This window comes from Felis catus, chromosome C2 (assembly GCF_018350175.1).
Source record: "Felis catus isolate Fca126 chromosome C2, F.catus_Fca126_mat1.0, whole genome shotgun sequence".
Lineage (NCBI taxonomy): Eukaryota > Metazoa > Chordata > Mammalia > Carnivora > Felidae > Felis > Felis catus.
Window position 1 is genome coordinate 2602700 of NC_058376.1, and position 22615 is coordinate 2625314.

The window sequence follows — 22615 nt, forward strand, 5'->3', positions numbered from 1 at the left end:
CGTCCGCGGTGAATCGCTGGCCACCACCGGTACCTCACACGGGACTGCGTGAACATTCAGGGAGAAAAGGAGAGAGAAGAGGGGAGGGGAGAAACAAGACGGTGACCGCAGAGGGGGGCAGCGAGCCGGGCTGCCGGGGGCACGGGACGGCCGAGGGTCCAGGGTCCCGCCGGGGAGCACCAACGTCTGCGGACGACCCAACGTCATGAGTCAGAATTCCAAAGGGAGGCGCGGGAACGAGGGTGAGACACGTGCCGACGGGTATCCGCCGCGCCCAGGGGCCAGGCCGCGTGGCAGACCCAGAAGCGGCACTGCCACCCGGGGCCCCCGGCTCCGCTGGCCGCGGGTCGCTGAGCCCGCACGTGCCTCTCCTCCCGTCCTCCGCGCGGCCCGGCCGGCACACCGCCGCCAGGCGTGCAGATGAGCGCCCGGGAAGGCCGTGGCAACGCACCGGCAAGCCCTGAGGTCAGGGTCGACACCCGCCCCGGCCTGGGAAAGGCCTGGGAAAGGCCTAACGTCTGTCTGCCTGGGACTCCAACCACGCTCTTGGGTTTCCAGAAACGCGGCGCTGGCGGCAACAGGGACACCCCCACGGAGCCCTCAGAGACCACCGACCCCACCCCACGTGCGGACGAGGTCACGGAGGCTACAGCGGTTAGGGACCCACGCAAGGAGGGACCAGACACCTCTCCGTCTGCCCACCTCAGAGGGGCACCCGCCGCGTGGGCCCAAGCACCCGCCGCCCCCCACCCCCTAAACCCGCCTCCCACTGGCCCTCAGGGCCACACTCCTCAGCCTGTACTCTCCAACCCCACGAATCCAGAGGCTTCCAAGAGGTGGGCAGAGCTGCAGGCCCTGGGGCCACAAGCCCCCTGCCAAGTGTGTGGGGCTGCCTGCCAGCCCTCACATACGCCTTCAAGGTCTGTAGTGCCAGCCAAGAGGGCCCCGGGCAGCTTCCTCCCGGGGCGTATTTCCCAACCATGGGTAGCGAGGAGTCTGAAGGGTCCAACAGGGACGAGCGTGCGGTATGGTGGCCTGGAGCTCTGCCAGCTGCTCCGGGCCAACCCCTGGAAGGAGAGGTCTGGGCTCCTGAGGCCCCTCAGAAAGGAAGCCCCCGTGTCGGCCTCACCGGTGGGGCCGGCCACGCTGGGGTAAGATGCCCTCTGAGCCAGCTACGTGGATACCAGCCACCTAAGAGCAGAGCCAGGACCTCAGGGCCTGTGTCCATCCTGGGGCCTGGAAGACAAGGTGGGCTGCTGGGCCGACCGGGAAGAGCGAGGGCTCATGCAGCCCATCCCCATCAGACAGACCCAGGGTTCAGCCCACCCACCCAGGGCACGGGGGCGAGCGCCAGGAGGCCCGTGACTGCAGGGAACCATCCCTGAGAGGCACCTTCAGGGCTCCATTCAAAGAAAAGAACAAGTTGGGGGCTTTGGCCACTGGCCATAAGGGGAGGTGGGGCAGCACCCCCATGACCTGACTGGTGGGACTAGGGACTAGACAAGCCCGTCTGAGGGCCAAGGGCGCCCCCAGAGGCCAGTGGCGGGACAGCACCCGCTCCCCGTGGCGGGTCCCAAAAAGGATGGGATGGGATGACATGGGGAAGGGGACATCCTCAGGGGCCACCAGAGGGGGCTAGACTACCCTCCCTACACCTCTACCCTGCCCCTCACCCACATCAGGACAGAGAGCTCCATGCAAACAAGGGTACTCCATGGAGGATGCCAGCGTGGGGGCCGACACTGGGGGGGGGCGGGGGCAGGTTACTTCAGACAGAATTTCCAGTTCTTCTTCACTTAGGGAGGGACGGAGGGAGGGTGTCGGACAGGATAAGGGCAGGTAAATGGGTGGAGGGAGACAGATGAAGAGGGCAGACGGCTGGTAGGTAGGTGGAAGGGACAGACAGGTCGGTAGGTAGCTCAGGAGGTGGACAGAGACGTAAGTGAGCATGTGCCTTTGCACGCGGTGCTCAAGCACAGCCGTCTTCGGTGCAACCCCACAGCGGACAAGCCTGGCTGATCACCAGCTCAAAGCAAAAGAATCCATGGGAAAGGGACGTGCGGTGACACGGGACTGAAAAGGGAAGTCAAGACTCCCGGGCACAGCTGCTACGGGGAGACCAGGCACCGCCTGACACAGCTCCCTCCAGCCAAATCCGGTTTGGGAAAGAAAACCAGCCCAATTTACCAGCTGAGCGGCCCCTTTCAACAGGCTCCAAGCCCGCCCACTGCTGGGGTCAGCTGGTTGGCACGGCTTTTCACAGTAGAAAGGTCGTCTGGGGAGACGTCCCCATCTGAGACTTAACTGATCCTCACAGGCTTCGGGCTGGGACTTGGAGCCTCAGTCCTTCCCCCACACTGGCTGGCGGTGAACAGCACACAGACCCCCCCCCCCCAGGACCCTCCTTTTTCTTCTACAGGGTACAGGCCACAGGATGGGACCTCCCCTGCATCCGCCCCTCCACCCCACTAAGTCCACAACCACCTGGAGTCTGGGTCCTCTATCTAAGCCCTGCTGCCCATGTGGGGAACTTCTGGGCTGGGGATGAGGAGACTGTCCTTTGCTGCCAGGCCCTAATGATTAAGAGGCTATTTTTATAAGGCAGTGTGTGTAAAGGCCGGACCTACCCAAGACATTGGCCAGAAGGCGTCCCAACCTAGGGCTGCTGGCAGGACTGTCCCCAAATTCACCCCCTATCCCACTACCAATGGGACAGGTGCAAAACTGTCACACCCCTGCTTAAACGTGCCTGGCTGGTCACGCCCCTGCTTGAACGTTCAGCACACAGGACCCCCTCACCTGCCCGCCCCTCACCCCCAACCAAACCCCCTCCCTTGCAGCCCTGGTGTCTCTTTGCCCTGGGTGAAAGCTGCCCCCTGCTTTGCCACCCAACCCGCCCGGTCCTCATTACAAAAGCGAAGCAGTGGGCCTGACCCCTTGCTGGTTGTGGCTAAAACGGGAGGTCTGGGTCACGGTAGTGACCGATGAGCAGTTAACTCAGAGGCGGCCCTGGCTGACACGAGCCCTCCCCTCCGGTTGATTCAAGGCCAGGCCTGCCTTGCCAAGCAAGGCGAGGCAGGGACGAGACTTATCTCTGAGGTCGGTGAGCCGAGACCCCACGGCACAGGGGCAGCCCACGTGCCCCGGACCAAAGCTCCAGTCCCACCTACTTGTACTGCTGACACAGAGGAGGCAAAGGGTCCCGAGATGCCCCTACCTGACCACTGACCCCCAGAGCTACTGTGTAAGCACCCAGGAGAGAATTCCTCAGGTCACCTCAGACACAAGCTGTATGTGTTCCAGACCTCTTAGTGGTTCGAGAAAACTGTAAATTCATTTATTAGCCTTGTGAGCAACAACCCATCACCACCTCTTGGCGGGGGCTCCTGCTGGTCCAGAAGCCTCACACAGGCTTTCTCCAAGTTAAGAGGCCCCCCACTATGGAGTTTCTTTGGGGGGATGGGTACAAATGTCCCATGCTGGCCCGTGGTGACGGAGGCACGCCCCTGCGGATACATGAAGAACCCCCGGACAGGACACTTTAAGCAGGAGAACCGAACGCCGCGTGAGGTACATCTCAGTGACGTGGTGGCAGAACGAAAGATGAAGGGACCCAGTAGGTCCTCGTCCACACCAGCTCCTCCCGAGCCAGGCAGGGTTGTACCGTCAATCGAGTCAGTGCTCTGTGGAGAAGCGGCCAGTCCCAGGGCTGAGGATTCTTACTGTGACAAAGGTGAGGGGTGGTGGGGGCTCCTTACGGGGAGCAGAAGCCAGCCTCAAGTCTCCCACTGGCCCAAACGGGACATGCTATTAGAATAAGTGGCAGGGACAGATTACAACCCACAAGATAAACAGGAAACCACGAGCCACCGATGTAAGTCAACCAGCGAGTAAATGAAGTTTGGCGAGAAGCTCCGTTTGGGGGCCGCGGAGGCCCTTGCCACACACACCGTTAGCAACCAAGGGAAGGAGCCACATTCACAAGCAGGTGCCTCCGCACCAGGGCAGGTGGAAAGCGGAGGCCCGGGCAGGACACGGGGAGAACGAGCATTGTCTCCGATTCCTGCCGAGAGGGGTGACCCGAGTCTAGACGCGAGGGACCACCAGTCACCCGCGGTGGGGACGGTGTACGGAATCGCCAGCCTGAGATCCCCCCGACATCCAGGTCCTGGATGGTACACGAGGGCGGAGGACCTGGTCTCGTTCAGAGGAAGCTGAAGAGAAACGAGAATCAGACGCGGGTGACTCCAGATGGGGTCTCGTGGCTGCAGAGGGCATCGCTGAACAGACCGGAGGCTTCGATGGCACAGAGGGGCCCATGCTAATTCTGACTCGATGACCGTGCTGTGGTTAAGAGAATGCTGGTTGCAGAAAATGCACCTAAAGTATTCCGGGTGATACGCATCAAGTCAGCACACAACCCTCAAGCGGTTTGGGTGAAAAACGCTCATCGCGTTTGTGACTCCCCTGTAAGTTTCAGGCTGCCTTGGAAAAAACAGCAATATAATCCCCAGCCCGGCCATGTTACCCCCATTTCACAGATAGGAGTGACTGTCTCCTGCCCAACAGCACACAGGTGGACGGCTGAGCCAGCCAGGTCCAAGCGGGACCAGGCAGGGGCAGGGGTGAGACGGTCCAGAGTGCACCCCCGCACAGGGCCCAGGCGGGTTCTCTGCAGCCGCAAGGCACCCTCAAGGCCGTCAGTCCGCTCTGATCAGCCGTGGTGCCGTGGCGCCAAGGGCACGCCACAGGCTCACAGGTCAAGCGGCACCAGGGAGCGCCCGCCTAAAGCTGCGCCCCGTCCAGAGGTGGGAACATCAGGAGGTGTGGCGACTGTGAGAAGCCTGGCGGGTCTTCACGCAGGTCAAGGAGTCACCTACCGCCCGGCCCAGCAATTCCGTCCCTGGGTACACACCGAGGAGCGAGAGCGGGTCCCCGCGGAAGCTCGTGCGTGTCTACAGCGGCACTAGCGGTCACAAGCGCCCCGCGCACAAACGGTGAACGGAAATGCGGTGGAGGCATCCTCCACTTCGCTTTTACGAAACACCTATGTCAGTACCAGTTCTTGCTGATCAGACTCAATCTGAAGACTTCTGCGTGTAGGGAAAAAAAGACAAAAAGCAGGAAGAGCATCCGGCACTGGTTCCGCAGCGAGCTGTAACAGAGGCGGCGCGAACCCCAGCAGCAAGCGCGGCCCCGCCAACCTCCTTCCCGGGACCCGCGGCAGCCTCCAGCCGCCACAGCTCTGAGCGGTGTCCGTGAGCACCTGGGCTCGATCATGACTGATTTTGGGTCTCCATTAGCGGAGTAAGTCCCGGGGAGTAGAATCACAAGAGATTTGGGGTCTGGAAACGCCCAAAAAACTTTCCACATAAATTAACGATAACTGTTTTGCTTTATGCCGTTTCGGCTGAAGAAAGGTCTCACAGGAACACTGTGCTTTCGGACAGCAGGTGACACTTGGGCATCCACACGGTGGAACATTACTCGGCCACACAGGGAATGAAGTCCTGGCCCAGGCGACGTGGGACAACACGGATGCACACAGAAAACATCCGCACCAAAAAGCCGCACGCAGAAGACCCACACGGGATGATTCCATCTACATGGAAAGTCCAGAACACGCAGAGAGAAAATGGGTGAGGGTTGGCCAGGGGCTGGGGTGGCGGTGGGGGCCGCGAGAGGGCCAGTTCAAGGACACTGGTTTCTTTGACAAAAGGCTGGAATGCGGATGGTTACGTAACTCTGACCCACGGAGCCCTACGCTCGATGGAGGTGACTTATAATGCCTGTGAGTTACAGCTCAGTAAAGTGATTCTAGAAAAAGAACACACAAGTAATAAACACAACGTCCTCTTCTGGACACAGTCTCTCCTGGGGGCACTGGGTGGCAGTCACCTTCCGTTTCCTCTTGAGGTTGCCCTGTTTGGTCCAAGGAGAGCCCATCCTGACAGGGAGGGGCGCTGGCAGATGCAGGAGCAACCGCAAGCCGCCCACAGCTGGCCAGCGCGCCAACGGTCACATCGTCCACACGACGCGGTTGGTAAGGGAAGGACCACAGCGTGGTCGGAGAACCGCCTGGAAACAGCACGGAGGAAGCCACAGATCCTCTGGTTTGAGGGCTGCGATCTGGTCGGGTTTTCGTTTCTTCAGAAATTCCGCATGTGGCTGTTTCCTTACCTTTTGACCAAAGAAATTTTGGCCGAGACAACAGAGCACAGGCCGTCCCCGCCACACACACAAAACGGCACCAACGGCTGGGGAAGAAACAAGGCCTCAGCAACGTCCGCCTGGCCCCTGCCTGGGCCCGAGCTCTGGGTGGGATGTGCTGCTTTTCCAAGTCACTTTGCACAGCAGGAACCGTGCCCTCCAGGGCCCAGGGGCCCGCCCCATCGGCCCCTGGCTCTGCCCACCCAGCTGAACTGACTGAACAGGGCCACCGGGGGCCACCGGCCCTCGCATACAGCAGGCTTGAGGAACCGGGGTTCAGTGAGAGACCGTGCGGTCCTCTTACTGGGCTCACCCACACACCTCAGCTCAGCAGTGACCCGGCTGGCCGACCCAGATGGTGCCCACCTGTCACCTACGCAGCCCCGAGCCCGGAGGCCACCAAGGACCCACGTGGCACTGACTCACACCTACGGTCCTCCTAATCCGCATTCTTGGGCCAGGGGCTTCTCACAGCACCCTGGTTCTGGTCAGGGTCCCGACCACGTTCCGGCAACACACGACTGCCTCAGACCCTCCAGGATGAGCAGCAGGGCCGACGCTGAATTTAAAGGCGCTGAAGGGAGACGGGGGCACCACGGGTCCACCCACAAGTCAGGGCTGAGGGATGAGCAGAGCCAACCTCCCTGCCTCGGACACACCAACCAAGCAGTAGTCGGCTCTGTGTCAGCCCGGCTGCTGACTGTCAGCTCCAAACACAAGTTTACGAAGAGGTCGTCCAGAAAACCACAATTAACGCTCGGTGTCCTCTCCCAAATTTCGAGACGTGTGTGAACTTTTTCTCCACAAAACGGGTACAAGATACAAACACTACTGGGAACAAGCACCTAGCGGTTTTCCCCACTGGAACTCTTCCTGCACGAATGCACCAGAAGCGGGACTCTGCTGGAAAGAACTGAACAGCATTTTATTCATGGACGCCCGGGATGTGGCGGGTCACTGGCCCAGGGAGAGGGTCTGCAGGGCACTTTCACGTCTCGGGGATTCCCGACCAAGGTCAGCACGGCGCCAGCACTTTCGGGCCTGGGGCACGGCCACCGAGCAAGGGGCCCGGCCCTCTGCCGACACAGCAGGTCAGGAGCCGCTGCCATCGGGACGCGGTCTTAGGAGCGGGGCCCTGCGGCCCTGATCCCCCGCTCACCTCAGCACGAGACGGAAGGGCTGCAGCGAAGGGCCTCCCCACACGTGCGGGGCCTGCCGGGGTCACTTCCCGCTCCGTGGCGGCTGCCGCCTCCTCATCCGCAGGTCCTGGCAATCGGTCACCTTCGTTCTGGCCCCCGCCCGAGGCCGCCGCCGCCGCCGCCTCTTCCGAGCCCCTCTCCCAGCAGGGCCCCCGGGCTGCTCCTGGGGCCCGGTGCGCTCAGCCCCCGAGCCCTGCCGCCTCGCCATCCTCTCAGCTCCGGAGCTCAGGTCTGGACACGAGTCCTCCTCGCCGCCTTTCCCTACAACAGCAAGGCCACGTGAACAAGGTGCCGGGGCCTGGTTGCCTCGCTTCCACCCGGACCAAAGACGCTGCGGCCTCCGGGGCCGCACGCGGGCCACACAAAGGGAGCCCACACAGAAGCACCGACGGGCTCAGGAGCGTCCCAGCAGCGTGGAGGTCAAGTGCCACAGCCATCGGGCACCCGCGAGGCTATTTATGGTGGCTCCCGGCCGGGCAAGAGGACCGGAAGCAGACCTCCAGGAAAGCCAGCAGACAGACTCAGGAGAGAGGAGGTGGCCACAAACATGCGACCCGAGGGGTGAGGAGGCCCGGAACGCAGGACGGGGCAGACTGGGTCCGGCGTCCAGCCTAGCATCGCTGCACGAGCCGGGCCACTGACTGCAGCAAGGGCCCGGGCATAAGCCAACACGGGGGGAGGTGGCCTGGGCACGGGCAGAAGCAGTGGCGACCCAGGACACTCTTCAAAGGGTAGATGCCAGGACCGAGACGGTTAGCACCGTGGGTGAACACCAAGGTCAGCACCAAGGCACGAATCCTACCTGCCTTGTTCTGTAACGCAGATTTGGGCAAACGCTTCTTCGTCTTCCTCTCCCGCCTGTCTTCCTGCAGGTTCCTGCAGGCTTTTTCCGGAACGTCATCCTCAGGGAAGAGCCCTAGGGACCAAGGCAGGTGATCAGGAGGCAAAAGGCAGGTTGTGGTGCTGTCGGTGCGCGTTCAGGACTGCAAACCACCACGCAGGGTCCACCTCCAGGCGCCGCGAGTGGGAAGACCGTGTTCATGCCCCCACAGCCACGACCGGCTCGAAGCCGCGCCAGCAGGAAGTGGGGGGGGGGGGTTCCTGCAGCACTGATGGTGGGTCGTGACCCATTCCCTAAAAACCTCATGCTGAAAGGGAGCCAAGACCGCCCTCCGGGCCAATGGCGATGTTCTCTATGCTGAGAGGGACAGCGCCTGTGACACCCAGACATACGCAACACGCACGCACGTACGTGCATGAATTTTACCTAAAAATACCACACTTCAGCTCACGGTGCGCACAAAGTAGTTGGGGCTACGGTGGGACGGAGGAAGAGGGAGACATGTGACACAGCAGGGACAGTAAATACTGATGGCAGAACTGGACACCCTCCCGACGTCCCTCTGCGTTTAAAAGTTCTCACAGCCAAATGGGGGACATGCCCGTCTCCAGTCACAAGCCGAGAAAACACCTTTCAGAAGAAGCCTCATTACCAGCCCCCTCAGCCACGCACTGAGAAGTGCTACCGTCTGCCACACAGCGTGCCAGCAGCAGGGCAGGCCTGAGAACTCACTAGAAATGCAGGTTCTCGGGCCGCCGTGCCCGGGGGGCCGGCAGAGCGTCACGAGCCCCCGGGGCTCTAGCACACGTGCAGGGCTGACAGCCACAGCACTGGGCTAGGGCGAGCGCAGAACCCCCTCGGGCCCCCTCCTCCCCAGACAGAGCCCCGCCTCCGCAGACCAGTCAAGCCGCGAGGGTGACCACGCGAGCCGGTGCACGCCCAGGAGAAAGGCCGGGGTCCCGGCGCGAGATGCTCACCTTCAGCGAGGTCCTGCAACCTGCGAGGAGAGACAGGCACTCAGCACGGCCACAGCCGCTGCCCGAGGGCGGAGGCCGCGCCCGTCTCTGCACCAGGCCGCCCGCCAGTGCTCCGAGGTCGGGACGGAGGGAAGGCACCAGGCCAAAGGAGCGAGGGCAACGCCAAGGACAGAGGGAAGGGCAACTTACTTCCGGATCACTTTGTAGAGGCGCTTCCTGTTCCGGGAAGGGGTGTCCTGCTGACTGGCCGCCGCGAACAGTCTGCTGGCCACAGCCTCATAGTCAAACTGTTGCCCAAAAAGAGACACCAGTCACCTCCCAGCTGCTCTGGGAGCGGAAACCGAGCAGAAAGAGCACGAAGACCACATGCAGACTCTCCGATGGGGTCACAAGGACGGGTCCTGATGACGTCCTCCCGGGTCCCCTCCGCTAACACCACGTACAAGGCATGAGGCAGCGAGCAGGACCCCAGCGCTGCTGACGATGTAAAGGGCCCACCCAGGCCAGCCTCTCTGTGACCCACCCCCCCAACCGCCGCGCCCCGGGCAGCCACATCAAGATGAGCAGAAAACACTCGTTCAACTCTGACAGATGCTACTTAGGCCATACGCCTAATTCCTACTCCTTTAACAAGTAGTCAACATTTGAAAAGTTAGTAGGAAGTGTACGTTTCCAATGGGCCTGAAGTCACAGGTCCTGTTTGCCGGGTTCTGACCCCGAGCGCAACACAAAAGGTGACCCATCGGCAGTGCTATCTCATGGGTCTAGTGCTCCAAGAGGCGAACAGGGAGCACACCGCTTGCAAGGACTCCGTGACTCGGCACGTGAGGGGCTGGAGCGCCCGCCTTCCTGGCGAGCAGAGGCGGAGCCAGGCCCCGAACACAGGCCACCCACCTGGAGGACGGGGCCCATGCTGTCCTCGCCATCTCCTGCTGGCTCCTCGCTCGGGTCAGGTGCGGCCCCGTGGAGAGAGCCTAGAACAAAAGGGCCCCCGTGAACAGGTGCACATACCCAGCGTGCAGAGGACCCCGACACAAACACCTGGGAACCTGGAGCCCCGTGCACCAGGGCCCAAGACCTGGGCAGAGGTAGGTGCAGGCTGGGGTGGGGGTTCACACCGAGGGGTAAGGTGCCACTGCAGGCCTGGAAATGAAAGCAACGTCCCAAAGGCGGCGGGGCCTGAGCAGTCCTTAGAGCGAAACTAAGAATCACGAGCGGGCGTCTTACATAGCCAACGTAGCGTCAGAAGTTCCAGAGACAAAGAAGAGGGGTGCTAGGTGCCACCACGGGAGAGCCCCGGATCAAGGGGCCGCAGAGACAGTGTTCAGATCGCTCGGGGCTATGATGTCACGGCCTACCTACAGCATGGTTCTGGACAACAGGCAGGCACGCAGGACAGAGAAGGGGGACGGCAGGGCCACAGGCAGGCTCGGGGGGCCCTCCAGGAGACTACTAAACCTGCCTGTGTCGGGGCGACTCGACTACAGAGGAAAAGGATGGGCAAGATACACAAGACGGCCGGATAAAACGCTGGGGGCACAAACACAGCCACCAGGAGAGCTCCACTGGGGGGCGTGAAGAGCTGGCGGGGGTGGGGGGGGGGGATATTAACCCTTGAATCTATGTGGTCAAATGACCTTCCATAAGGGCTCTAGAACCACTCACTGGGGAAGGACAGGCTCTTCAACAGACGGTGCTGGGAAAACTGGACATCCATGTGCAAGGGAACGAAGCTAGGTCCTGACCTAGCACCATAAACAAAAATCAGCTGGAAGTAGGTGAAAGACCCACGTGTAAGAACTCAAACAGTGTAACTCTGAGAAGTAAATAAAGCAAGGCCCTCACGAGACTGGACGCAGAGAGGACTTCTCAGGTGTGGCCCAGAAGACACAGGGAACAGGGCAATTGAATTTTATGAGGATGAAAACTTCCGTGCATCCAAAGCCGCTACCCAGAGGGCAGTGCACAGAGGGAGAAAGTATCTGCAGATCACAAACCCGACAAGGCGTGAGTGTCCAAAACACACAGGGAGCCCCTAACACTCAGCGGCACAGGGCACCCTCCCCTGCCCAAAACAAAGGACTAGGGCAGACCCATCTCCGGGAAGACGCACAGACGGCCACCAAGCGCATAAGGGTGTTCACATCCCCGATCATCAGGGACACACAGACCAAAACCACAGCGAGACGCCCCCTCACACCCACGGGGATGCTCCCGCCAGCAAAACAGGACACGGGGCCCCCTGTGCGCTGTTGGCAGGAAAGCAAGATGGTGCAGCTGCTGTGGAAACAGCATGGAGGGGGTCCCCCCAAAATTTTAAAAACAATTATGCATGATCCCACAATCCCACTTCAGGGCATTTGCCCCCACGAACTGAAAGCAGGGACGCCGAGCAATCCCTGTTCACCCATGTTCACTGCAGACTCCTTCACAGTAGCTACAATGTGCAAGCAACCCAAGAGTCCCTCAATGGGTGACTGGACCCCCATAACATGGTCTATGCACGGTGGTGCACTATTCAACCTTAAGAGAAAGAAAAGGAAAGAAACTGACATGTGCTCGAGGACATGACGCTGAGTGAAATCAGCCGGCCACAAAAGGACAAATCCCGTGGGACGCACTTATATGAGGCCCAGAGCAGTCAGCGTCACAGAGACAGAGAACGGATGGTGGGCGCCATTGGCTGGAAAGGGAGCGATTGAGGGGAGGGGGTCAGTGTTTAACGGGGACAGAGTTTCAGTATGGAAAGTTCCAGAAAGATGGTGGGGACAGCTGCACAACAGTGTGAACACGCTTACCACCACTGAACTGAACACTTAACGATGGTTAACGTAGCAAGCTTCACGTAACGCATATTTTCGCACAAAAAGAGTCAGAGGCAGGCAGAGTCCTAAAGCTGGCGGCAGACGCACGCCTACAGCCACAGGCCACAACCGAGGCCACAGGCCACCTGAGATCAACTGATGTCCCACAAGGACCCACATGAGCATCAAGACGGTGAGCAGACCCCAAAGCCCTTCCCCGGGACATCCCCCGTGGCAGGTTTCCCCGTGGTACGCTCCATCCACTCACTCACCCACCCCGGCTCGTGGGCACCTCGTCCGTGCCAGGTGCCGCTCCCGGCACTGGGGACGCAGCTGTGATCAACAACACTCGCCGTCCTGGGGGAGCCCACGTCCGGTGGGGAGAAAGGGCCACAAATGACAAACGTCATTTATCTAAGTGACTTATCCCAGAAAATGAGATGTGTTGTGGGGAAACCCAGTGAGCGAGCCAAGGCAGGGGCTGGGAGGCTGTTTAAACAGGGTGGTCCGGGTGGGCCCAGTGATGGAGGGTTGGGACCGGAGAGGAAGGGTGAGCGGGGAGGAACCGTAAGTCAGAAAGGAGCCAGGGAGTCAGGATCGCATCCTGGGAAAGGGAGGCTGGAGAGGAAAAACACACGTGCTTGTTTCTGGAACTCAACCCGGCTGCCGGGCCACGGATAAAAGCTGGGGGTAAGCTCAGGAACAAGGGGACCAGGCCAGAGGCGAATGCGGGAACCCCAGCAGGCACCGAAGCTTGCCGGGCCAGGACGGGTGCCGGCACACCAGATGCGCTGTGACCCTCACCTCTCCGTGGCTCCTTGGACGGCACGTCCTCCTCCGGCTCGTCCTCCGACGTCCCCTCCTCCTCCTCTGGTGCCTCCAACTCATTCATAAGGTCCTCGATGGCAAACGGGGCCTGCTCCACGATCGTTTCAAAGACGCCCCGAGTGATGTTATGCAAGACCAGGGAGCTGAGGGGCAGCCGCACAGGAGCAGGCCAGTTAGGTCGCGCCCATCCATCCAGCCCCGCCCACGGCAGCCACCCTCCAGTGGCCCTGTCATGCACCCGGACAGGACTCAGCCTCTCTTCCCGGAGGTGGGCATCCGGGGAATTCAGCGAGAAAGAACCGGCCGGAGGAAGCCCCTGCCACTTACTCCTTAGTCTGAGCGGCGATCGTGCAGAACGGCTCGATGAACTTGAGGTTCTGGTCCGCCGTCAGCTACGAGAAGAGACAGGCGTGGCCTGAGGCCCTCGTGCCTGAGCACAGGCGAGGGGCTCGGCCGCCACCCTCGGCCCGCCGCCCTCACCTCCGCGGCGCCCACTTTGCTCAGCTCCTCCAGGAAGATCTCAAGGAAGTGGCTCTTGACCCCGCTGGGGGCCTGGCTGTCAGGGTGCAGGATCTCTGTCGTCAGCAGCTCCAGCAGCTGTTCCGCCTGCCTGAGGAGGGAGACGGGCAGGTACAGCAGGCAGCCACAGCCGGCCACGAGCCAGTGAGGTCCCTCTACCCGAAGCGGAACTCTGACGGGGCACGGTGACAGGCAAGCGCCCATCCTCCCAAAGTGCCGCTTTCCACCGGTGCCGATCTGGTGACCCGGGCGGGTCTGTTCCAGCACAAAGGACTCGTCATTACAGACGTGGGACCACTGTCGGCACCAGCACAGGTGGCAAGACAATCTCAGCTACAAGGGCCTTCCCTTCCATCACCATGCCGGGGGCCTGGAGTGACAAGAGGCCGCACCACCACGTCTCGCACGGCTCCGTCCTCGCAGGGAAGGAACGCCAGGACAGGGCAAAGAAAGGAGGGGAGGCCAGCGAGGGGGAAGAGCCGCTTCCCCGGTTCCACTGCATGGAGTACGTGGCCCGGGCAGACCATGTCTGCCCTCCCCTAGCATGCTGCTTTCAGTGGTCTGAGGCCTGGGGCTCCAAGGTCAGAGAGCCCTGGCGACCAGCCTTCGATGGTCCCGATGCATCGAGGCGCAGAGTGACGTAGCGTTCCCTTCACCTGAATTGTAAAACGCGCCTTCTTTAACGAGCTCCGCGGCTGAAGCGGACGCCTGGCCGCACGGGGACTCGCTGGCTAGGAAAGGATGCTGTCTGCGGCTCAGCCCCGGGACCCCTCCTCCCAGGCCAGTGCCAGTAACGAACGTTGCCAGGCAACCGGCGCCATCCGGCTGTGCGAGAACGGGGACAGGCTGCAAGGACAGCCGGGGCGGACAGCACTGGTGACCCCAGGCCGATGGGAGGCCACCAGCTTCTTCAAGAGGACCTCTGCGTTCAATTCCCCACAACGAGGCTGGAACTACTCTCGCAATGATAAACCGAAGAGTTAACAGAAAGAAGACGTCCCTTTAACATGCCCCTCTGCTCAGGCACCAGCCGCCTACGGGGACTGAAATCCTGAGTCCCGTCGGGTGGGCGCCTGACCCTGGGCACCCCCCCCCCCGGAAGTAAAGGATGAAAATCACTCAAAAGCAGAGGCACCCCTGCCCTAAACATGAAGTCACTCATAATCAGGGAACTACGGTCCACTCCTGCTGATCCACGTTTATTTGGGAAAACGCGGGCCAGAGGCAAGGACGTCCCCTCACTCTCCAGAAGATGCACCGCCTGGGCTGGGACACATGCCTGGTGTAGCAGCTAGGCCAGTGGCACTGGTTTTAGGGTCCGCATGCTTGAAATGAGCACTTTAGCATACATACGATTCTTAATCACGAAACCACTCACAATACGTTGTTTCTGACCCTCCCCGCTCCCCAGACCTTGCAGCAGAACACGGGACACAGGGGGCATCTTCGAGGCATCTTCAGTGAAATAAAAAAGGGCTCTGCAAACGTGGTGTTTGCTCCACGCCCCTCTGTGCCCCGCACACAGAACACCGCAGAACCTTAAAGGTCGTTACCTGTTGCTGTTCAGCATCTTAAATGTGTTCTGAGTTCCTATACAGGGAAGTGTCACTCTCACGATGAGAAAAAAGTGTAAAGAAACAGTTTTAATTTTAAAAGCTTTAAAATGGCAGCTCAGAAACCCATCTGGAGCCGCAGACCTCGGCCTGCCTCCTGAAGGTGTAGACAGTGGTGCCATACCTGGGAGGCACGGCCCAGGTGGCCTTGCCGGGCGTGGTCCCGGGGGGCCCAGGAGGGTGGAGGAGGGCTGGGGCTCGGCACAGCCCCCCAGCCCGGAGCCCAGGGGAGCCCAAGGCCGGCCACAGACCGAGGGGGCCTCTTAATGAGGGGGACGCGGACTTCCCCCATCACAAGCACCACTGTCAAAAGTGACAAGTCTGAATGAGTCAAAAATTTCTGTAACTAGAAGCAAATACCACTGATAACAGAGCCAACTATGCCACCCCGTATGAAAACAAAACAAAAAACAAAAACAACCACCTTGGCTGTGCGTTAACTATATTGAGAAATGACACTAACATTATTTACAATGAGAGAACTCAATTGGGATTCAGAGTAAGAACTCACCATTGAGGCTGAAAACGTTCACTTCTGAGAACACGAGAACCAACTATGATGTTACAAATGCCTTCCTATGAAGCACCACTGGGTCACCCTTTAACGGGAAGACTGACGTCTCTTTACGACCAAGAGCTAAAAAAGAGGCACGTGACCCAACCCCCAGGGAAGGAACGTGGGCTCGCCCGTGAGAAGCACAGCGGCTCTCAGGATACACCATGAGTACCAACCTTTCTTCCCACCCCTGCATCTTCAGGGCCTTCAAGGACTCGTTCAGGACCATCCGCATGAGCTGTGGCATGAACAGAGACCCCCGTTAGTGGGAGCAAGGCCCCGACTTCCCAGAATCCCCTCCACCCTGGTCGTCTCTGTGGCCCAGAGCGCACAGCAGGCCCCCCAGAGCTGCTGGTGGACCGGACACCAAGCTTCAGGACCCTGAGTCTAGAGGATACGCCGCTGCCCCCAGGCTGGGATGCTCCCACCTTCCAAGAGCACCCGGAACTCCAGCTCACAGCGGACACATCCGGGGGCACCGGCAGCACCATCAACAAAAGCCAAACGGAAGTGTCCTCGTTTCAGGGGTGGGAGCAGGGAACCAAGCGTGGGTCCCCCCTGGGGAGGCAGAGTACTTTGGGAAAACCAGGTCTGAAACGGAGAACGGCCCCTCTGGGCCCCCCGAGGGCTGCTGTCCCGACAGAATGGAAGCATTCGCTCCCTCTCCGCCTTCACATCAGGTCCCGGCTCCCCCCCACAACTCCCCGCTTCCCGCTGCAACAGCCTTTCCACCCAGTTTCCCCACCGTCCAGAGGCCGAGCAGCACGCCCGCAGAGGGGTCCGGCAGTGGCAAAGGGACAGAGGGTGCACAGGGCACAGCTGGCAGCCAGAAGACCCGTGCCTAGGAACACGGGGTCTCATGTGACATCACTCCTGGGGCCGGCGGCGCCACCAAGAGGGCTGGCCTCTACAGGCAGCTGTGCTGCTGGGCGCGCTCACACGGGCCCCCACCAAGCAACAGCAGCCCTCCTTCCAAGGTCGCGGCAACTGCATCTCAGGGAACGGGGAGCTGACTTACACAGAAGCTCCTCTGTCTTGTAAACCTGCATCTCGTGCACGTGCACAGCTCGGGCCCTGGCCCCACCCCGACTGCCCTAGCGCCCACCCTCCTTCCTACTTGGGCTCCGGGCCTTGCCCGCTAGCTGGTCCTCACCCTGACATCTGAGATACACAGTGTCCACGCGGCCCTGGGCCAAGTCTGAGCTGGCAGCCGATCCCGAGTAACTACAGCCCCACGGGGCCGTCCTCAGTGAGGCCCAGCCAATGCCCTGCTGGGTTCCCACCGGGTCCCCCGCTCTCAGACGGCAACACTGCCCCAAGTCCCAGCGGACACCACTGCAGTAACGAGACTGCGGTTCAAATGGGGGGGAGGGGAGTGGACGGCAAGACCCTGAGTGCGTAAAACGCCACTTGTCGTGCATTTCTGAGAGCAGACAAGTAACCGAAGTTCGCAGGAATGCAGCACAGAAAAACAAAAGGGGATTCTGCACACAACTATCACATGAATCGTCCTCACGCAGAGGAAAACATCACAGGCTGGAGCCCACCGTGGACCCGAGGTCTGTGTCTCGGGCACGAACCCGACGGAGGCTTGCTGGCTCGCAGGTCCACGGCCTCTCCAGCAGGGATGCGATGGCTGCACCACCGACTCTCCCCAGACGGGTGACTCTGACACCCCTGCCTGAGACCGAAGCCCGTGCGTCACGTCCTGAACCGTCTGCACGCTCACCGACCCTGAGATGGGGCAGACGCTGTGGAATCGCGGGCCCGTGCTCCCCTCGAGGCCCATTGGACTCACGGGTCACAGTCCTCGGGGCCACCGCGCTGCCCAGGCAGGGCAGGAAAGGCTCAGAGGCCACATCTCTCGGTGCCGTGCCCCCAGCTCCCCCCCACCTGCCCTCATGCCCACCGCCGCCGGCACGGCGGGGCCCAGAGAAGAACGCAGAGCCTCCTCACCATGTAGAACTTATCCAGGCGCAGTCTGTCAATGCCCGTCCACTCGCGGTTCATGGTTTGCCAGAATGTTTGAAGGAACAGGTGCTCTGAAGGAGAAAGGCCAGAAGAGAATCACAGGGGAACACGGATGCTGCTTTGCAAAGTGGGGTGAGAGAATGTGGAGAAACCCGGTCAGGACGCCACGCGCAACCAACCGCTGGGGTCCTTGCCCCAGGCCGCGGAGCTCAGAAGCGGTGTTAGGAAGCGGGCCTAGAAATGGGACCAGGAGGGACCTCAGAAAGCAAGCGCCCAGCTACAACCGCAGCCACGTTCTCTGAAGAACAGGCACAGAAAGCTGGCAAAGCCGGCAGCAGAGAAGCGGCTCCAGCCAGTCCCCCCGCCCCCTCCCCGACACCCACGCCCGGCCCCCACATCCCTTAACCCGCTCAGGCACAGAACCCCACCAATGGCGGAAGTCACACACAGTGCTACGAGCTGTGTCCCCCAAATCCTCGTCGAACCCTAACCCCAGGACCTCGGAATAACTTTATCTGAAGGTCGGGTCTTTAAAGAGGGAACGAAGGTAAAATGAGGCGAGCGATGGGGGCCCTAAGCCAATCTGACTTGAAGAGATCAGGACACAGACACACAGAGGGACGAGCAGGTGAGGACACAGGACACGGGGAGAGGACGGTGTCTGCACGCCCAGGAACAAGGCCTCCAGGAACCAGCCCTGCCCACGCCTTGACCCTGGGACACAGGTGGGGCCTCCCTGATCTCCTGGGACAAGTTTCTCCAACAGCAAAGGTTGGTCAGGCGCTTCAATAACAGACAAGCCCAAGTCCAGCTCGTACAACTATCACCAGGCGAGTCTTTCTACTTGGCCTTCTGCAGGCTCTCAGAGAGAACAAGTTAGAAAACCCAGACCTCCGCTGTCTGCTCAGATGTAGTTACCTCGACTACCTTGCACCCCTAACTGCAACTACTCCACCCACGTAAGTGTAACTGAACTAAACCCGCCCGGTCCTCACCAGCAACGGCCACACTATCTACAGGGTGACACCGGGCCACCCTGGCTGTGGCCACCCGAACACCGTGGGGAGGTCAACACTGCCGGTGCCCGGCCCCAATGCCAGAGCCACATTCATCTGGACCAGGGTCTAGACATCAAGATCTGTAAAGAGGCCCCAGTGATCACAGCGGGCAGGCAGCAGGGTTGAGAACGACGCATCTCGGGCAGGACAAAAACAGAAGCGCTGGGGAAACACTGAGGGAACACCCCAACTATCAGGTGACTCAGCCAAGCAATTTGGCAACCCTGCACTAGGCCTCCATTTCTGGGTCTCCGTTTTTATTTTAAAACGTAAGATACCGGCCCTTTAGACTCCAGCTGGGTCCGCGGTGGATAAACAGGTTAATACCGTCGGACACCTACAGCAGGGTTTTGCAGTTAAGCACCGGCAGACGCCAGGCAGAACGGGGCCTCCCTTTTCTCTAGGTCTCAGGACGCAAGCCTCCCACGTGCCGTAGCCAACGCTCAGCCGTTCTGCCCTTACCCCAGGGCAGGGATACTCACGTGCCTCTGTGGTCTGAAAAGCATGGATGAGCTGGGAAATGGTCCTCCCTAGTTCCTCCTGCGTGGTAAACAGTAAAAAACCGCTCTCAGACCCTGAAGAAACGTGGTCTTACGACAAGAAGCATCAGCAGAGAGGGACGCCTGGGTGGCTCAGTAGGTTAAACATCCGACTTCGGCTCAGGTCATGATCTCGCAGTTCATGAGTTCAAGCCCCACGTCGGGCTCTGTGCTGACAGCTCGGAGCCTGGAGCCTGCTTCCGATTCTGTGTCTCCCTCTCTCTCTCTGCCCCTCCCCCATTCATGTTCTGTCTCAAAAATAAATAAACGCTAAAAAAATTTTAATATAAAAGGATGTTTATTACAATATTGGGTTTTTTTGGTTTTTTGTCTACTCACTATTTTTCAATTTACATCCAAGTCAGTTAGCATATAGTGCAACGATGATTTCAGGAGTAGCTTCCTTAATGCCCCTCACCCATTTAGCCCATCCCCCCTCCCACAGCCCCCCCAGTAACCCTGTTTGTTCTCTGTATTTAAGAGTCTCTTCTGTTTTGTCCCCCTCCCTGTTGTTTATATTATTTTTGTTTCTCTTCCTTTATGTTCACCTGTTTTGTCCCTTAAAGTCCTCATACGAGTGAAGTTATATATTTGTCTTTCTCTGACTAATTTCACTTAGCATAATACCCTTCAGGTCCATCCACGTAGTCGCAAATGGCAAGATTTCATTCTTTTTGATTGCCGAGTAATACTCCATTGTATATATATACCACATCTCCTTTATCCATTCATCACTCGGTGGACATTTGGGCTCTTTTATACTTTGGCTATTGTCGACAGCACTGCTATAAACACGGGGGTGCCTGTGCCCCTTTGAAACAGCACACCTGTATCCCTTGGATAAACACCTAGTAGTGCAATTGCTGGGTCGTAGGGTAGTTCCATTTTTCATTAAAAAAAAACAAAAAACACAGCGGCTTCTCCTGCTACTGCCTCATACGCTCACCTGGAGGAGGGCCTTGTCCTGCATCCACATGCAGTAAAACAGTCCTTTCCAAACCTTCAGCAGCTCGTCATGAGTGAAACCACCTGCACCAGAAACAGCAACACTCGAGGTAAACCAAGATTTTAGTGCCGGGAACAAAGCCAGAGAAATGCGACCGCCCGAATTACATCAAAGCCTCTCACTGTAAAGGTGCCTGGCCCCCTCCTCCAGCCCATCCTCTCAACTCAGAACCTGCCGGGACTGGGCCTAGTCTCCCAGGTAACTGCCATTTCATTCATCCAATAAACAAGAATCTACAAGTATCCATATTCCATTTCTGGACTCTCAACACTGCATGCGTCTGTCATAATGCATTCAGCTCTACACTTGGGATTTGTGCATCTTTGTGTTAAGCTTCAAATTTTAAATGAAAAAGTTAATTCATTCAAACTAGTAAGGGAGCTACAGAAAAGCACTTGAAATATTTACAGGGGTCCTAAAAATGTGCCCGGCACTCCATTCCTGAAGCAATGGTTCTCAGACTTTAGCACTAGGAATGGAATCACTTGGAAGGTTTCTGACTCCTTAGGGCTGGAATGGGACTCAATAATTTGCATTTCTAACACGTGCCCGGGTGACACGGAAGCTGCTGATAGGGGCCACACTTTCAGAACCAGCGTTAGAGAGATCAGTTCACAAGAAGCACGTTCTCCGCCCCGGCGGAGGCCACACTGCACCTAACTCAGACCACAACCCAGTGACTACACAAAGAGAAAACTACCAACGGCAACAAATGCCGCCCTGAGGGAAAAATACCGAGTGCCCGAACACCGGGTAGCAGAGATATCAGGACACATGGTCTGATGACGGCGCCGGTTCCCAGGGGGAGGGAGGTCTGAGCTGGGAAAAGGAGGTAAGGGCTTGGGGGGGGGGGGGGGGTGTCCACGAAGAGGGACACGTGGTCACCACCACCACCTGGAGGAGCCGCAAGGGGCCGCAGAGGGGAGGGGCGCAGGGCGAGAGCTCGCCGGGCAGGACAGGGGGGCCTGCACCACACGGAGGCCGCGCCGGCCCGGCCACGTGGAGGTCCCGCGTGGTTCCGAGGTCCCACCCGGCCCCGCGCCTCCGCAGGCCTCCGGCCGCCCCGCGACCCCCGCCGCGGTCCCACCCCCGCAGGGCGCCCACGCCCCGCCAGCGCACGCCAACCTGCGGCCCGCTGAGTCCTGGCGACGATGTATTTCCGGAGCCTCTTCACCGCCCGGTCCCGGGTCACCTGCTCGTTCCCGGCCAGGCGCTGGGCCAGCTGGATCTCCGGGGGCAGCGGCACGCGCGGGCCCATGGCGAACGCCCCCGACCCTCGGGCGCCGACGATCACTTCGCTTCGCCAGGCGCGCGCGCGCGCGTGACGTCACAGGACCGCGCCGGCCTCTCTGGGGCGTGCGCGTGACGTCACCGGCCCCGCCCGTCTCTCTCGGCGCGCGCGAGTGACGCCTCCCGGCCGCGCGGGCCTCTCTCGGGGCGTGAGCTCCCGCCGCCTGGCGGCGGGTCCGGGATGCCGCTTCGCTGGTTCTGCGGGTGGCCGTTCACCCTGGACACTCGGGGTTAAAGAGAGACCATTATGGGGCGCCTGGGTGGCTCGGTCGGGTCAGCGTCAGGAGTCTTCATCTAGGCTCAGGTCGTGATCTCACCGTGGGTGAGGTCGAGCCCTGCGTGGGGCGCCATGCTGGCAGTGCGGAGTCGGCTTGCAGTTCTCTGCCTTTCTCTCTCTCTCTCTCTCTCTCTCTCTCTCTCTCTCTCTCTCTCTGCCCCTCCCCTGCTTGCGCGCGCGTGGGCTCTGTCTCCCTCTCTAAATAAATAAATAACTTAAAAAAAAAAAAGAGGAAGAGGTCGTTAAGCGTGTGCCAGTCTTTGGGGGGGCTGTAGTTCACCCTGTAAGGGTTAAATTGTAGTGTAGGGCTAACACTTAGCTTGAAAAATGACAGCTTGGTGTTGACACTGAAGGTTAAGAGATAACAGCCTTGCTTTGCTCTTGTAAACTAGCTTCATACTCTTGTAAATTAGGCCTCACCAATTAAGGAAACAAAAGTTCAAAGAAGAGAGCATCAGAGGCAGGGTCAAGGAGATCCACTGGTCGCAACTTAGAGGCAGAAAGTCTAAAATAAACACCTCATTAGGCAACTGTTTCTAACTCATCTGGCAACTGTTTCTGACTCATCTGGAAACTTTCTTTGTTCTGTTCCCAGGTGATGATAAAACGATGTGATCGGTTATAAAAACTCTGTACCCCGGCTGTTCGGGGCCGCACTCTTATCAAGCGTGTTGGTCCCGATCGGTCGGCCTTGCCTCTCATTGTAATAAACTTTGTTGTGACTGTCACTGGTGCCCGTAGCATTCTGTTTCAGGAGTCGTGTGGATGCGACAACCCCGCCAGTGGGCGAAGGATGCCAGAGAGCAAGCACAGGAGTGGTCGAATTGGAGGCAGACCCCGTGAAGCCCCCCATGAACGGTTGGTGCAGGCGAAGGTCATCCGAAAATGCAACAACGGAGGGAAAAAGATGTCACGGGGAGGGGGGTG

At 59.5% G+C, this 22615-nt stretch overlaps 1 protein-coding gene across 2 annotated transcripts; it reads right to left on the reverse strand.

The window, feature by feature from the left end:
* Positions 1–3315: 3315 nt before the first annotated feature.
* Positions 3316–21462, reverse strand: RRP1 (ribosomal RNA processing 1). 2 transcript variants are annotated; one of them, XR_002735755.2, is made up of 14 exons: positions 21247–21462; positions 20062–20144; positions 19059–19116; positions 17504–17589; positions 15724–15785; positions 13340–13469; positions 13187–13251; positions 12836–13002; positions 10122–10201; positions 9417–9514; positions 9228–9247; positions 8212–8325; positions 7370–7670; positions 3316–6257 (listed from the first exon to the last, which is right to left on the reverse strand). XR_002735755.2 is itself a non-coding variant. In XM_023238662.2 (13 exons), exons 1-13 carry the CDS (start codon positions 21377–21379, stop codon positions 7432–7434), a joined length of 1335 nt encoding a protein of 444 aa, XP_023094430.2. In that variant the 5' UTR covers positions 21380–21462; the 3' UTR covers positions 3316–7431. The 2 variants fall into 2 exon arrangements, 1 of the variants encoding a protein (XP_023094430.2); XM_023238662.2 differs by having other exon boundaries at positions 3316–7670.
* Between the last annotated feature and the right edge of the window lie 1153 nt (positions 21463–22615).